This window comes from Xiphophorus hellerii, chromosome 15, assembly GCF_003331165.1.
Source record: "Xiphophorus hellerii strain 12219 chromosome 15, Xiphophorus_hellerii-4.1, whole genome shotgun sequence".
Lineage (NCBI taxonomy): Eukaryota > Metazoa > Chordata > Actinopteri > Cyprinodontiformes > Poeciliidae > Xiphophorus > Xiphophorus hellerii.
The window spans coordinates 4,215,018-4,232,822 of NC_045686.1; the positions used below are offsets into that span (position 1 = coordinate 4,215,018).

A 17,805-nucleotide genomic window follows, 5' to 3' on the forward strand; every position below is an offset into this window, starting at 1 on the left:
AATGGATTGTGCATTAGTGGCAGGTTTTCTTCGACGTTCACAGTCAGTGCAGCAGCAGCCAGACAGTCGTTCTGAAACGTCAGTTTATCTGTCAGGAACATGTGAATTCTGACATTTCCACATCAGTTTATGTCTGGCTCTGTGTTAGTATTTTATTATCTGTCTCAGTGTTGTTCCTTATTATGGGTTATTTCCCGTTCTGGCTCCGGAGTGTTAGGCCAGGTGCAAGTGGCTATCTGCTGTTTATCTGTCAGCCTGACTGTCTGCTGCTTTGTTTTTGTCTTTTCCAGCATTCGAGGCAGAGTCGAACTTCGGAAGAAGCTCAAGTGCAAATCCTTCAAGTGGTACTTGGACAATGTGTACCCTGAGCTCAAGTGAGAAGGCGTGTTTTTGTGTGTGTTTGTGTGTGTGTTAGCGCATGCCTCTTCAGGCTTATCTGTGCAGGAAAAGCTTCTGCTGAGCGTGCAAACTTAAAGGAGAAATTTCGATGCTGATGCCAAAAGTGGCTTTATTACCGTCTGGATCATTGTTAGAAAAAAAGATTATTTTTGATCTTTTCACACTTTATTTGCTGTTGTAGAGTTTCGCTGACTCATGATGGTAGATCATCGTGTGAAAAGATGCAACACACTGCAAAGGTTGGAGTCCAACTTTCAGATTTTATTAACGTGGCAGAAGTCTGGCACACCAAGACTGATCAAAGCAGGCCAGCACAAGTTTAGTTCAAAAGTTAAGTGTAAAAACGCATTAATCTTTGGAGTAATCAGAAACTTTGGTAAGCATTGAATCATATCTAAAACGCTGCAGTATCACTAATGGTGGCAGCATGTCGGAGTTTTCTCTGATTTGTTTGTTTTGTAGACTTCTGGTTATAAGTTTTGGGTTGAGTTGTTTCTTTTTTGGACAATAATCCTGTCTGGATTCGGATGATGTGCAGCTGGAAGGATTTTGCTCTTACTTTTTTAATTTCAGATAGTTAACTTGGTGTCAAATTTCAGGTATTATTTGAGTTTTTGCTGCCAGTTGTTAAACAACACAATGTTGCCTTGTACACCAGATCAATGAAATTAAAATAAAATGAGTTAATATTGAAATACAGTACGTTTAACACCTTTAATACATTTAATTATGACATTAAATATGCTTTTTTCATGACTGGTACGTTTTTTGGTTAATGTAATTTTTATCCCAATTTACTTCTTATTCAGGCAGCTAGCGTTGACTCTCATATCATTTATATATGTACCATAAACACACATATGTATTCTTTCTATTTTTTTATTTCTGTTTTTGAAAATCTGTGTTTTTCCATTTCTTTCTGCAGTCTCAGGTTGATTATTTTTCTATCTTGAGTCCAAATTTGTTGCTTTTCTAATTTGCAGATCTCGTGTCATTTATTTAATTTAATTTTTTATTTTTTATTTGGTTCACATTCCTCTTGACCATGACAGACGATATGCACTTAAAAATACAATTATATGCAGCCAAGAACATCAGAACTACTTCTAAAAACATTTAGACAAATCACCGGTGCATTCACAGAATGCTGTAAATGAAGGTCATTAGTATAATTTGAATGTTTTTCTTTGTAGTGCAATTAATCACATTATGTTCTCCATAATAAAAGTTTAAATGTTTCTTTTTTATTAAACCTGTTTCCCTCAAAACTCTTTGGTATTTTGCTGCTTCTACTTGCTGTAGATTAAGTACTTTTCCAACTTAAATTAATTTTTAATCTCAACATGAAGGTCAGAAGCAACTTTCCTCCATCCTTGATTAAGATAAATGAAGAGTCGCATCACATGTGACAGCAGCGTTATTATAGATGGAACATTTTAATTGGAAAACACACAAAAGACCCGAGTTCCGTATAAATCGACCTGCTTCTCCAGGTATAAAGAAAAATAAGAGGAGAGTGATTTCCAACTTCTCCGTCCCTCATGTCCGCTGTCCATTTGAGTTCCTGAGCATCTCATTCGCTGCCTTTGTGAGAGAAATCTCTCTCTCTCAGTCCTGATTGGCTCAGCTCCCCAGGGGCCCGGCTCCTCAGATTCACCACACACACCGTTCCTCACACACAAACACACACTTTGCGACTGTTCTTTACAAAAACGTAACAGCTCGGATGGCCGCAACGAAAAATAAGGAGGACACAACAACCAGAATAATTTTTCAGCCCTTCAGAGGCATTTATTAAAAATAACTGTCAAGGGAAAAATGAGCGGCAGCCCAAGATGTGCTCCCAGCGCGTGCTAACTCAGCCTGGTCCTCCTCCAGTCATGGACCCAGTTGGCCCTCACAGGTCTCTGTTCCCAACTCCCACAACTCAATCTGCTGGGGCCGCCTCTGGATCCGACTGCACCTGGATCTCGGCTAGGCCTGGTTCTTGCCGTCTGCGCCTGGTTTTTGCCGTCTGCGCCTGGTTCTTGCCGTCTGCACCTGGATTTTGCCGTCTGCGCCTGGATCTTCTCATGAGTGCAACGGTGCTTCTTAAGTACAATCCAGGTGGCCACGTAATCAGAGGCACCTCCCACAATCAAGGACCTGAATTGACAAACAATTTACCGGCCACATTGCCACACAGCAGGGGCTGTTACACACGCTACATACAAACCATTAAAATACACGTAAACAGTGTTGCTCCATCCCGCCCTTTTTAAAGCAGCCATTTATTCACGGGAGGCTGGTGCTAATCCCCCAGAATGAAATTAACAGGCTTCCTCTCAGGGGACAACAGACGTGACCCTTAAAATGCAGAATAACCTTTAACGGGTTATTAAAAGAGAAAGATAGCAGATTGAATTAATGCAGCACAGCTTAAACCCCAGTTATGGCATAGCTAAAATTTGAACAAGAAAGGCTGAGAAAGTTTATTAAAGAGGAAGACTACAGACAAAACTTTTTGGACTAAGTGTAATTTTATGGCTACTTCAGGTCAGCCGGTTATCGTCAGGAAAATATGGAAAACTTTGGCTTTTTGGCTCAGATATCAAATGTAGGATAACAAAGGTATCAGAAATCAGATTTGGTTAGAGCATTTTAGCTAACCTAACAGCTGACAGTAAACACTTTTATGGACAATAGATGTTTACACATCAACTGAAGCTAATTTTTTTAGACAGACCTGTGAAGATGCTGCTGCATGAATCAATGTGACACAGATAAGTTTCTCTAGATCTCACTGAAACATTAGTCCTCTAATCCTGGAAATGGTCTTCAGGTGATAGAAGGCCGACTTTGTAACTGTCTTTATGTGGCTCTGAAGGTTCAGGTCAGAGTCCAACTACTCACAGATTTCATCCTGATCTCTAGTTCCTACCTGCAGTAACTGAAGCTCTGTGCTAACTTTTGGAAAAGGGCTGAAAAAACAGAAATTTAAACAATATTCAAGCATGCTACAGTTTCTGAATAAAAATTCTGATAATGTTGGTATAAGGTATTATTGGGGTTTTTAAACAGGTGTTTCAGCTGCTGTCTACTGTAGTTTGTTGTCTTTGTTTGATGTATATGTTTGTTTATGGATGTTTTCTGTATTCGGACTAAATAATCATCTTACTCCTTTAAAAGGATGTCAGTTAGTTGAACAGCTGTGTTATTTATATATTTACTTATTCAAAATAACACACCAACAACACCAAAACGTATTTTGGATGTTTTTAGTTTTTTTTTTAGTTCCTCCATTTCCCAGCCTTCTCACTAACGTCTGCTCGTCCTCAGGGTCCCAGACGATTCGGACTCCCAGTCAGGTGTGATCCGACAGCGGCAGAACTGCCTGGAGTCCCGTCGGGTCGAAGGCCAGGAGATGCCTGTCCTCACACTGGGCCCCTGCACAGGAGCAGAGGGGGGCCCCACCAGCAGTCAGGTAAGTCTGTCAGCATTTACTAGGAGAAAATACACAGAAATACACAATGTGTTTACGTTTCTATCATTCCTGGTCTGGAAAAAGGTAAATATAGCAAATATTTGGTTGTTTTTCTTTCCCTACATTAACAGTGTTTCCCCCTTTCACATTACTATGTGTAAAGACTTTAATATGAGGCAAAGCCATGATTCATACAGCAGGCAAATTCATCCCAAATCCATATATTTTATGCCACTTTTATCGACCCAATTCTGATCTTTTCATCCCTCAAACAATCAGATTTTACTAAATTAGATGCGATACTTTTCAAAGTCATTCAAGATGATCGTTCGTATTATATTTCTCTTTTACATCATTTATGTGAAATGTGACATAATTCTGCATCAGAAGCAGCCGATACTCCACTAAAGTTGTGCTTTATTTTGTCGTAGCTTCTTTCATCTTTTTATGACCTCATGACGATACTGTTGGCTAAAAAACTTTAAAATCAATTCATTATCACTTCGTTAAACAGTCTGTTGATGTGCGACGTCAACGTTCCTCTTCTGCACACGGGGGATCATAAACCTTTCACTGATTGGTAGAATGAATGACTATGCAATTTTTTACGTATTTCAGTAAAAAATTGAAATTGAGAATCAAAACCTGCTGTGTGAACGTAGCCAAAGAAAACCTGCTTAAATGTTTTCAAGTGATTTATTAAAAGCAAAACTGACCAAACTAATCTGACCTAATGAGAAAATATAACTTCTCCCTGCTCCATTGTTGAATCATTTAGTAAATTAATCAGTTTCACCTTCAGACTGATTATTACCAGACCTAAACGAACACAAAGTCAAACATCTATCAGTCCAGGATGGATTATGAAAACATTTCTAAGGCTTTAGAATGAAGGAAAACATGCAGCCGTTATTTAGTCAGGCTATCTGCTCAGGTAGCTACACCACAACTTTATGTCTTTCATGAGTGAATATTCTCCAAACAAAAGCAGATATTGTTCTTGTAAGTGTTGTACTCGTTTTTCAGCCAGCTGACTGGAAGTGTGCAGCAGCAGGTTGTGTAGAAGTACAGCTGAGCTGCTGTTTGCTTCATCCACCTGCAGATAATTCCAGTTATCTGTCATTTTCTCTGGAATCTCATTAAAATGATTTGAAACTCTTGGCAGAGAATTGGAGAGGATTTGATTATGAGGTCGGCATTTCTGTCTACGTTTTGTAATTCTTGTCTGAAAATCAATCAAACAGTTGCTTTTATATTTCACAATAACAAAAAACTATTTATCCCACAAATATTAAAATCCTGCTGAAAAATATTTCCTGTTAAGTCTCCAGCATTGTTTGTAAACATCACAAAAAACTATTTGAATTAAAAAGCAAATCATGAAGCTGAGAAAATCTCAAGACGTTCAGAACAGAAAACAGATGATGTGTTTCAGTTTTTGCAGACCAGTTTCTTTCTTACTTTGTTCTGCTGTACGTCTCTGACTGTGTTCATTTTTCACTAAACAAGCACAGCGAAAAGCCTGTGTGTGTGTGTGTGCAGGGGGGCGTGGGTGTGTGTGTGTGTGTGTGTGTGTGTTCTCCATCCTCTCAGTTATAATTAATACCCATAGGATTCTCATTATTCCACGTTTAGAGTGAGCGTGGAGGCTGTGATTCACGCTAACAAGTGGGCTTGCAGAAAGCCAACATGTCAGCAGATGAAATGCCTAAAGGCTGGAGAAAACAGCCTCTGACTTGAAGGTGGCTGATTAAAGTCCCACAGCTCCCAGTGAAACCAACTGGGAACAAGTGAGAATGAGAAACTGTCTCTTATCCGGAGGAGTCAAAAGAGAAACTAAAGCCTGTTCGGCTCGTTCACGTCAGGCTTGAGCTCCCAGCCTGGATTTGAAGTTCAAGAATTAAATTTAACTTTAGTTTAAAGGGTAAAACAGAAAGAATCTCCCAGTGTTGGAGGGAAATCAGAGGTGTTTTCATTGTAAATGTAAATTATTTTTTCATTATTCTCTCTATACTCAAATGTTGCCAGAGAAATTATGACAAACCAACTTTTATCTGACACAATTTTCTCATTTTTCTTTTTGCAACCTGGCTATAAAAACATCTTTCTGAGTTTTTATTGTAAATTTATGCCACAACACAGCAGAATAATTAACACTGCTCATGTAGGATCAAATGAAATGTATTAATACTTTATATTTTCATCATCAGGAATCAGCAAAGAGGATAAACCAACAGCATAGCAGGAAAAATCATTATTGAAAAGCAACACTGTGCAAAATAACATTACAGCTTCATGCAAAACAATGTTACTCAAAAAACTGACAAATTTTTGTCAAAAAACAGAATCAAATGATACAATTTGGAACAATCCTCTAGTAACAACTTGTTTCAAAAGAAAAGTAACCTTCCATTCTTTTCTTAAGTATGTTAAAAGTATTTTGGTATAACTGGTAAAGGCTCTTTTAATGATTTAAAGTCATTCTGATTGGAGAACCAACAAGGATAAAAGTACATCTTGTGGGTCAGTGACTGGATTTATTCATATTTGCCAATTAAATTGAAGCTTAAAAATTTTAAGCAACTGAATATTCTGTCATGTAAAAGTATCTCAGCCTACAGTAGAGCTGAGCATGTTGGACACACCAACATTTTTAATTGGCATGTCTGCAGGGCTCCCTGCAAAGTGAGCACATTTTGGCCATTTATTTTTTTAAATCACATTTTAGACATTTATAACCACAACAATCAGCGTTTTCTGCTTGTTTATTAGCTTTGAGTGTCATATTGTCAGCATTTAAGTGTTATTTTTTGTTTTAAGAGTTGGAAATTCAGTTGCAGTTGTACAGAGAAGAAAAAACTTGTAGTTATTGTTGAAATACAGAACTTAATAGAAATAAACATCTACCAAATCTATCAAATTCAAACTGGCAGTAAAGTTAGTGATATCTACCAGCTGCATGTAAGCAAAGCTACTTTAGTCAGTCTAATATTTCTACCTTTTTGTCATAACTTTGTTGTTTCTGCGGCTTTCAGTCTATTTTTCCTTGTGATGTATTTCGTATAAAGATGCATGTTTGTACCTGGGTAAAAATCTTGGAGGCAGAGCCTGAAATCACCCTGCAGATGAGAAAGTGTGCTGCGTCAGTCATCTGTGACACAAATCAATCACACAGCTGCATTACCCAGAGGTGGACAGCTGTATTATAGACGGTAGGAAATCCATCTCACTGAGCCACACAGCTGTGATTGTGAACATTAGTAATGTAATTACCTCTGAGGCTGTGTACGTGTGCATGAAAGGCAGGCGGATCGGCCAGCTTTTCTCAGGTATTACTCTTATTTTGAGCCTCACTGCTTCCTGATTTTAACCTTTTATTTATTGGTAATTTACATATTTTGGATGAAGACAAAGGGAAAATTGATGGGGAGTCAGTTATAAATGAGCATAAGTTAATGCAGAATGTTGGAATATCAATGTTGCATTTTACTTTGCACATCCTAAAAAATCTTAAATTCCTGCATCCAAAATTGAATCCTTAAAATATCTTAAATTCATTAGAAAATATTCAAGTTGGCCTTAAATAAGTTAATCAAAGGTCTTAGATGCTGCTTTGGCATGACTTTAATCTCGTGTACTTTATTTTTCTCGTGGGACTTTTCTGTCAGACAAAAGAATAAAAAATCTTTATTGCGTTCTTTGACTCGGCTACCTCAACGGCCTCGAGTTTTTTAGCTAGTTAGCTAGCTAGTTTTTGTGAGTCTTATCATTGGTGACTGTAAATCATCTGCTGTATGACGTTCGTCTTTGCCAGTGGTTCATATCTGTTGCCAACTCCTACGATGCTACTATATGAAAAATGCTATTTTCTTTTGTATATTTCTGTCATAATGCAGGTCTTAAATTCTGATCATAGTGGTCTTAAAAATGTCTTAAATTTGAGTTGGCAAAACTTGCAGAAACCTTGATATACACACAAACAGACATATTAAAAGGAAAAACCTTTAGAACACTAGAAAATAATTCACATTTTTCTCCCTCATTGCAAAAAGTCAAAACATTTCCAGCCTTTATTTCTTGTACTTTTGATGATTCTGGTTCAGAGGAAATAGAAACCCAAAATTCTGTTCCTCAGAAAATCTTAATATTACATAAGTTAATGTATAAATAAATGTTATTTTAAACAGAAATGTCAACCTTCTGAAAAGTATATACATTTTTGAACATACTTTTTTTCGTCCACTCAACTTTCTATTCATAATCATGGACACAACATTCTTTGAACAATCAGCTTCTTTACTTTTTGTGTCCTCCCCTTCAGAAAACATTTGCACATATTTTTAATTAAGGTGTAACATCATGGGTTTCTAAGATCTAACTTTTGCAAAATATTCACATTTTCTGACACCTCAACTTTGAGTTTTCATTATCTATGATCCAAAGTCTTCAAAATTATTAGAAATGGAGACTTGAAATATTTTGCTCTATGTGATGAAAATATGTAACATATGAGTCTCACTTTCTGAAATGGAGGACAAGATATTCACCGTACAATAACAAAATATGATAACTAAGAGAATTCATACTTAAGAACTACCAAAAAGCGCACACTCAGCAGTTTTTCATTCCAGCATGAGCGCTGAGGTTGTAGGTTTGGTTCTGTTGGGACTGAATCTTAGAAGTGCAAAGACATGCAGTAACTGAGCTGCTCCAGCTGTGAGATAATGTATTGAACTGGAGCACCAATTAACCTCTGATGTCATTCCATTTGCAGCAGTTCGATAAATCAGTCACTGTGAAATAAAGCCTGCAGCGTTCAGATGTTCTTCAGAAAACGTTTTACCTCAACGAGTTAGCTGGGAAGACCTCCACTTCTCCTTTCAACCATTCCCAATACTAAATACTTCCAGAACTTGTACAGGAAAACACAAAGTTAGCAAAACTTGAGAAATCCATGGGATTACATGTAAAAGGCTTTGCTAGCCAGCTATAGCGCCTAGTCAAAGATCTTCAAGTCAAACTTTCAATATTCTGATATTCAGATCAAAACTCACATAAACCTGCAGGTTTTTTTTTTTATCTACCTCATTTAAACAGGTATTCTGCACAAAAGGCTTATAAACACACCATGGCTGCACACATTGATTAATAACTGGAATATGTTTTGTTCCTGCAGGAGTGGGTGTACACTCACGGGCAGCAGATCCGTCAGCAGCAGCACTGCCTGTCGCTGTCGACCACCTTCCCTGCATCGCAGGTCCTCATGCTGCCCTGCAACATGGCGGACGGGAAGCAGGTCTGAACACACACGCACACACACGCCCACACACACACACACACCAAACACACATCCTCAGCTCAGACTGACAGGTGGTGTGTATCTGCAGCATCGTCTATCAAATGGCAGGTAAATAAATCAAAATGTTAATTAACCTGAAGATGAATTTATTTAAAAAATGACTGATATTCACACATGTGCAGATGCTTGGCGCGTTTTTGAGCATGCAGCTTTGAAAACAGACACTCACACATGTCATTACCTGACCACTGGGCACCTTGACGGCGTCCCAGAAACCCCTGCAGCAGGGAACCACCTGACAACCAATAGATCACCTGAGGAAGAAGAAGAAGAGGCAAGGGAGAGGAGACACGAGAGGAAGGATGAGGAAGAGGAGGAGGGAGGATGGAGGAAAAAAGGAGATGAGGGATGGCAGAAGATTTTCTCATTAAAGCTCACCAACTGTTCCAATGTGGAAAATCTGCTCCGGTGTGTTTGTGTTCATCGCCTCCGGGTTCCTGCGATGTAAAATCAAACCAGAGGACGCATGGATCCAATCACACCCAGAAAACATGTTCATATTTCCACGTTCTGATATCTGACATGACGCACAATAAGATTCAGTTGTTATTTCATCTAAAAGTCATCCAGGCAGAAAATGAGAAACAAAATGAGAACGACGGTAAAAGGGTGTAAAAACAGAGAATCAAGAGAGGAGGTGAAAATATAAAACAAAGCGGTAAAAACAAAAGGGAAAGATAGAAGAAAATACACATAAGTAATCACACTTATAGTCAAAGTATTCACACCCCAAAAGCAAGTTTCCCCTTTCCAGCTGCTAAACTAAAACCTGCAAACAAATCCAGAACTAAAATAAAACATATATTACTCAACTTTTTAATAATCCATACTTTTTCATATCATTGTGAGAGAGAAAATAATAATGTTCTACTATTTTATAGCCTTTCCAGTTCAGTATCACTGCAGTCAGCTCTGTCTGCCAGGATGAGATATGAAAGTTTCACCTGCATACAAATAAAGATATGATTGGCTGATCAAAACATCACATTTACTGTTATTTTAAGGAACAGAAAACTCAAAATCAAGCTCATTTTACACTCGAGTAAATGTCTTAACTTATTTTAATAAAACTTTTTTTTTTGCATTTATTATTTAATGGATTTTTGTTATTTTTCTGGGTCCACCCACTGTGTGTTAGAATGGCCTAGTCAAAGCCCAGACATACCTCTAACTGACAGTTCCACGGAAGCTGAGGATTTTCCAAAGAAGAAAGGCCAAAAATAAAACCTACTAAACTTTGAATCTCATGGTGATGATGAGGGATTGTTGTTATTTTTAAAGACAGTGAACGCATCGCTGTGCATAAAGAGGCTGGAAGTGTGAAAAATAAACAGCAAATTAGGAAAGCAGAGAATTCAGAGAATTCTGCTTTGAGATGTGAGGAATTTAAAATGATTGAGTTGAGTCTGAAAGTTTATTAGAGGTAAAGAAGACGAGAACAAACCTGCAAAACAAAATGTACAAGCGATAAAGACAAAAGATGTGGTGATGCAGATGGAAAAGAATTGAAAAAGAAAAAAGAGATGTTGAATTATACATCTGAAAAAGAAGATGCAACTAGAAGAAATGAATAAAGCATGAAAATAATGAAACAAGGAAGGAACAAAAGGAGGATGGATGGACGTAAGGCAGAAAGAGAATCAAGGGAAAAGAGGGAGGAAGGAATGAAATGAAGAAGGAAAGATGGAGAGTAAGAAATAAAGAAAAAAGGAAGGAAACAAGAAAGGAAGTAAGACAGAGTAGGAAACGAGACTGAATGAAGGAAGGAGAGTAGGAAACAAAGAAGGACGTGGGGAAGGATGGACTGTAAGAAACAAGGAAGACAGAAAAGTAGAAAAGGAGAAAAATATTAAACAGTGATTATAGAAAAAGTTAATGACAAAAGTTCATTTCTAAACATATTTTTTCTCATATTTTGCTTGACTTTGTTTGAAAACAGCCAGAAAGTTGAGGAGAGAAAGAATCACCTGGAAACGTCTCCAGCAGGCCGAGCGTTTTGGTTTCCGTGGTTCTGCTGGAATATTTCCAGATCGTTTCACTGCGTTAGCAAAACGAGACTCTGCGCTGAACCCTGGAGACGGAGGATGTTAGGGAGACCAGGAAGCTGATGTTTGGGTCTGCATGCATGGAGACACACAGGCAGCTGCAGCACACCTGCAGGAGGCGCTGCTGCGGCATCACGGTTACACACAAACACACCATCTGGGTTTGTTTTAGCCGTTTCTGTGTGTCTACTGCAGCCGCGCCGCTGGAGCGCATCTCTGTCATGTAAATGAAACGTGTAAACCTTTGTGCTGACACACTGTGGGGGTGGGTGGGTGTGTGTGTGTGTGTCAGAAGGCAGGAAGTAGAGCGATGATGGCTAATTAGAACGACGATCCGGCAGAGAAGCAGCCCAGAGCTGACAGGTGGAGACTGAGGGAAGGAAAAAATGCAGAGAGAAGCAAAAAAACACAGAGGGAGAGAAATAAAAAAAACACATAAAGACAGAACTAAACAGAAAAGAGAAAAAAACTGGATTCGTTTTAAAACTGAACTTCCAAAGTATTCTGCATAAAATATCACTTACATAAATGAAGCAGCAGCACTTAGTGTCACATTCATCTTTAGTAAATTACATGTCTGCCTGTAAACACGTTGCTACGCTTAATGGTAGCACAGGTTGTGTCTAAAAATGTCTCATAAATAGAATGAAGTATGCAAAAGGGAAGAATATTTTAGCACATTAATAAACCTTCAGCTAACAAATCACAACGGCTGTGGAAATGTCAGAAAGAGAGGCGAGCAGAAGTAGTTTCCACTCAACGCTATGAAGGAATCGCATAAAAAAGATACAAGACCTGACTTTTTACATTATACAAAACTTAAACACAAACGTATACAAAAAAAGATCTGGAATATTAATAATTTGTTCCAGACTTCTCAGAAATACTGTCTGATGTTTTTGCACCAAACAGGTTTGAGAAAAAAAAATCTGTAAAAATGACAGCGTATTAGAGCCAGACTAACAGATTTTTTTAAAATTGTAAGAAAAACATTATAAGAGAGACGAAAGTCTTGATATTAGCAGAAAACAGACAATTCATACAAATATGAGGAATAAAGTCATTTCAATGAGGAAAAAAAGCTTCTGACAGAAAAACCTTTTATCCGTTCAGTTAGAGATTGGAAGAGACTTTAGATTGGGTCAAAGGTCACTGATCCTAAGTCCACATCGCAAAATCTTTCTTTTATAAATATGTTATTTTACATATTTGTCAAAATTGTCACCATGTTGTGACGGTAAAATATGAGACATAATCTGTGAAAAGATCGATCTCCTCCACTTCCTCCATGAGCTGCTACTGCCGTCTGAAGAAATGCTCGGCTGGCTCCCGACCAAAAGCAACCAATCAGAGCCAGGAGGCGGGTCTTAGCGCTGTTAATCAATCTCATGTACTCACTGCTAAATGTACAAAGGGCGGAGAAACACTTACTGTTCCAGGAAAATGTTCTAGCCGTCGTCATCGGTGGCTATACTAACTAGCCTTAGCATGTTGTGATGAACTAGCTGTAGCGTAGCAGAGAGAAAGAGGGGGAGGAAGAGGGCAGCACCACATGGAGAGTGATTGACAGCACTAAGACTTGGCTCTGATTGGTTTCTTCTGGTTAGCACTAGAAAGCGGAGGAGATCCATATTTTCACAGGTTATCATTTTACATACTGTCACAACATGGTGACAGTTTCAACAAATATGTTAAAAAATATCTTTTGTAAAAGTTACCTACTGCAGCTGTAAGGAAAATAAGCTTATATACTTCATTTAAGGAAAATGTATAACTTTGTTTTCTTTTAAGATGATTTTTAATATTTTATACTATAAATGCAATTTTGTTTAATCCTAGTTAGTGTGACAAAGTGGTTGTTCACCTTGTGGCTCCTTGACCACACTATTTTACAGTTAGAATAGCTGTGGTCCTACAGCAGCTAAGTGAAATCTTAATGAACAAATATATCAGAATCACTTTAAATTAAAACCTTCCTGCAGGATAGGAGTTAAAGTACGCTTTTCGTTTTGAAGTCATCCTAAATGTTGCTTTTATAGTCATAGACTGTCTGAAATAAAAAAGCTCAGGTAGGAGAGCTGAATAGGGAAGTGAGCAGAAGCCTCCCAGGAGGAAGTGTCAGGCCTGTGATGACCTGAGGATGATGAGATGCGCTCTCAGCTCTCAGCTCCCAGCCGTCGTCTGGAAAAGGAACAAAGTGGCCTGAACTTTACCAGAGCTGCTCTGACTTGCACAAAGACAGAGCAACGCGACGTGTTCCTCTCATATTTGATGTCAGCTCTGGTGCAGCAGCCGGTAATGAGGTGAATACTAATTGATCTACTTTTAATTATCCCACCCTCTTTTTTTTTCTTTCAATTACAACCCTCAGCGGCCCGTCGCTGCGCTGCGACGAGCGTCTCGTCCTGCCAGAGTCACAGCAGAGCTGCAGTTATTTTACTGGACAAAGCTTGCATGTGTGGGATTAGGACCCCACAATGCTGAACCGATCAGAACATGTTCATGCTCCACATCCTGACAAACTCTGAAACTCAAGTAAAGCATGGATATGATTTATATTTTGTGCTTTAATATTCAAATTTAGGCCTTTCCTTCATCAATTCTCCAGTCTGATTGGCTCTCAGTCTCCCAGTTGTAGAATAATGATAAAAATAATATGATATCCTCCATTATTACTGTTTAGACCTACTGACCTCAAAATCTAACATTTAAATTTCATTCAGTATGTCTAATTCAGCTTCAAACGGAAAGAACAACTGATGTGTCATTTATTTTACGGTGAAACTTTCTGTTATCTCCCTCGTTAAGCAACATAAAATCATGATACTTTAGTGTAAAATGATTTTCCCCCCTAAGCATAAGTAATATTTCAAGAAAAGATACACAAAAGCAGATTCACGCTGAGATAGAGGGTAGATTTAGAAGAGACCTCCATCTAGCGGCCATTAAGAGGAATTACAAATAGATATTTACCTAAATTCACCAAAACCTTTGAGATTATAAACTGAAAAATATACAAATAACAGTTCAACTTTAGCAAGACAGTTACAGAATCAGGGTTGATTAATAGTGAAAGTAAAAGTTTTTCCACACAATATGAAGGGAAGTCAACAGATTGGGATTGAACAGCTGTGTAGCCGTAAGAATTTTCAAGATAAAAGCTCTGAGCTTAATTTTTTTTTATTAGTCAAATCAAAGTATTTTTTCCGCTCTATGCTGCCAAATTATATAATTGTGAAAACATTATTTGATTTCAAGAAGTTCTCAATACAGAGACAGCTAGTTATTATTGTTTTAAGTCTATTAATCAGTAGTTGTTAGCACCGTTACCACAGCAACCCAGCCTGGAGTTTGCCTGTTTCCCCCGTGAATGTGTAGATTTTCTCCGGGTACTCCGGATACCTCCCACAGTCCAAAACAAAATGGTTAGCTTAGATCGTGATAAACATGTGATCAATGTCAATGTATCAATGATACATCAGAATATTCAATAATTTCACAGAACTACGACCCAGAGCTGCACAGCATTCTGGGGGATGTAGGCAGAGGAAATACTTTAGCCGCTCAGCCTCTCATGGCTGCTTGCTAAGCAAGGTTGGTAGATTCAACTAACTATTTGGTTACCTAGCAACGCACTCGCTCTTTGGTTACCTAGCAACAACCTGTTGAGTAACTCGCACAGCAGCAGTTTCCTGTTTCTCCACCGTGTCTCATAACTGCTTAAAAGTAAAAAGCGGCCTGGAGAGAAAACTGTATAAAAACGGAAAGGTCACGTCATCAGTTTGGTTGTATTTCAGATATTTAAAACAAAAAGAATAAAGAATAATTATTTATAATGACTGATATGAAACCCTTATATCATGATAGATTTTTCATGATAATGTGCCATTATCAAGAACTCCTCTGGTGTTTGTTGTTGTGTCTCTGTGATGGACTGCTGACCTGTCCAGAGCGTCCTCCGCCTCTCACCCAGTGACTGCTGCAGGACAGACATATTTGTTGATTTATTACTGCATATTTTTCCTAAGTAGTTACTATAAGTTACCTATACTTGTATATGGAACCGTTGTAAATGGTGTCTATGTTGCACTCTTTGGTGAGCAGCTGTGAAACATTTTCTTTGTTTTTATGCTAAACTCGGTGACAGAACCTTTGTCATAGTCGGAAACGTATTTCTCTGCAAACGGCTGCATCTTCTCCGACTCGCTCTGCAGAGCGTGACTGAAGACCTTTTCAGAAACGTCTCGGGCGAATGCAGCTTTCTGGATTAAAAACATCCTCTTTCAATGCAGCACAGCCTGAGCGAGCAGCAAGAAGGTTGAAGAAAGCAAAATAGAATAAAATGTTAGCATAAAACGTTCTGTTTTTTGTTCCTGTCCTGCAGCGGTGGCAGAAATCAGGGACTCACTTGGAGCACATCGTGTCTCGATTCTGCCTGGACTCGGAGATGGCTCTGGACGGCATGGACTCGTCCCGCATGCTGGTCATCAGCCCCTGCGAACTGAGCGCCTATACACAGAGATGGGAGGTTCCTTTCTCCTGACGTCGTGACCCTGGGCCTCCAGAAACCTGCTTTATCACTCCGACTCTCCACCGGCGAGAGCTTTGGCCCAGCGCTCCACTTCCACTGGCCGGAGCAGCGGGAGCGACGTCGGCACCGAGCTGAAGATTACCGCACAGAAACATGATGAAGACGAGTGGAAGGGCTGAAACATGGTGGAAACAACAGAGGATGCATGGAAAACATGGGTCAAATTAAAGAGTTTGAAACTAAGTGCACCTTAAAACTCAAAGCTGGGCAGAAACTTTTCACAATGAGGGAAGAAAATAACGTCTGGTTATTATTTACAACAAACACGTTTCTTCTTCAAGCTGTTTAATCATCAGAAAAATGAAAAGTAAGCACAAGTCATGGTTACCACATAACTCATCATCATTAACAGTGCAGATGTGTTTCCTGTTGGATTCAGCAGGAGCGACTAAGACCTCGTCAAAATAAAAGCCATTCAGGCCAGGGGATAAGTATTCCAACATTTAATCTAAGTTTGAGATTATTTTACATAATGTATTTTCAAATGCATTTTTGTGCAAGAACCTTAAACCCCAAACTATGTGAAAGTTAGAACAAATTAGCATTTTATTATTGATTCACCACTTCCTGTTTTGCCAGCACTTTAAAATAAACTGGCTTGTTTTTGAAAAGGTTTTCTAGATTTTTTTTTTTGTTTACCAATTTTCTGGTACAGATCAAACATTTCAGGTTAGCTGGAGATTATCTTGAAAGAAACATAATGCTCTGAAGTATTTCTGCATCATTGTGTATTAATGTCAGTTTGCAAGGTGCTGGCTTTTGAAGAAGTTGGGTCGTTCTCATTAAAACATCAGTCTAAATATATATTTTGACTTTTCAAACCAAATATGTTGTTTTATTGCCTGAAAGCTTTACATGACCTAATCTTCATGTTGTTCCTTCATTGTGTCCAGATTGTTTCATTCTTCACATTATCTACATTCTCTGCAGAGATGTTTCCTCTCATGTAGCGACAGAATCCCAGATGTAAAACATCTTGTAGGCCAAACAAAGGCTACATTTTATTTCTAGCCAAACTAACAGGAAACAGGTTATTGCTGATGAAATGAAATTCAAACCTTCAACCCTCGTGTCATATGATGATGTTCCCTGTTTTCCTGTTTTTGTCATCCTGTGAATCTAAACACAGATAAAGTTACTGCTGACCTATAAAAGGTTCCTCCACTTCCCTCACTTTTTTTCTCACTTCATCACGTGTTTGACATCTGCAGCTGCATCATCTTGATATCCTCTCTGATTCCTGAATAAAGTTTTATAATTCCTCTTTCTATTTTTGTTAAGTGACTGTGGTGCTGCGGTGCATGTGTAAACTGAGCGTCAGTGTGTTTTTCAGCATCATCACCTGGAACCTATCAGTCCAACACACTGTCTGTAACTTTTAACTCAAGATTTATTGCTTCCTTTTTCCCTGGGATATAAATTTGACGTAACATTTGTCTTAGTCACTCTTCAAATGGCCAGATGAGGCTGATCTTCAAATTTCAAAAAATGTCTACAAGAAAATAATGACTCAGCTAAACCAAGTATATTTGAATCAACTCTATAAAAGATATTTATGTCCTACCATCACAAATATAGATGTGAAGAGTGTGCTAAAGGTTACTGAGACTTTAGATGGAGCCAGAAGGAAAGCACCATCATGACTGTTGAGTATGGTGGTGGCTCTAGTGTGCTGTGGGACATTTTCTCTTCTAAAAATCCTGGGAAACTTTTAGTTGGAATGGCAGCACTGACTCTTTCAGATAATGTGATATTTTGAATAAATAAATATGAAAATGGGTCATCACTGGATCTTTCAGCAGAATAAAGATCCAAACATCAATCTTTTTCCATTCTAATCACCAAGAGTATTGATTATTTAAAGAGACTGTCAATAGTTAAAGAGTAAGTGCTGCATATCTATTGGCAAAAAGGGAAATGTACATGTGAAAGCTTCATTTAATTAAAG

The 17,805-nt window shown here is 38.3% G+C and overlaps 1 protein-coding gene across 1 annotated transcript in view; it reads left to right on the forward strand.

The window, feature by feature from the left end:
- galnt14 (UDP-N-acetyl-alpha-D-galactosamine:polypeptide N-acetylgalactosaminyltransferase 14 (GalNAc-T14)) overlaps window positions 1–17,127 on the forward strand; it is a 139,855-nt gene extending 122,728 nt beyond the window's left edge. The window contains exons 12-15 of the mRNA XM_032585047.1: window positions 291–374; window positions 3,718–3,862; window positions 9,039–9,158; window positions 15,651–17,127. Coding sequence (XP_032440938.1) covers window positions 291–374; window positions 3,718–3,862; window positions 9,039–9,158; window positions 15,651–15,809 — 508 coding nt within the window. The 3' untranslated portion in view covers window positions 15,810–17,127. The remainder of the gene's footprint in view (window positions 1–290; window positions 375–3,717; window positions 3,863–9,038; window positions 9,159–15,650) is intronic.
- Window positions 17,128–17,805: the final 678 nt, after the last annotated feature.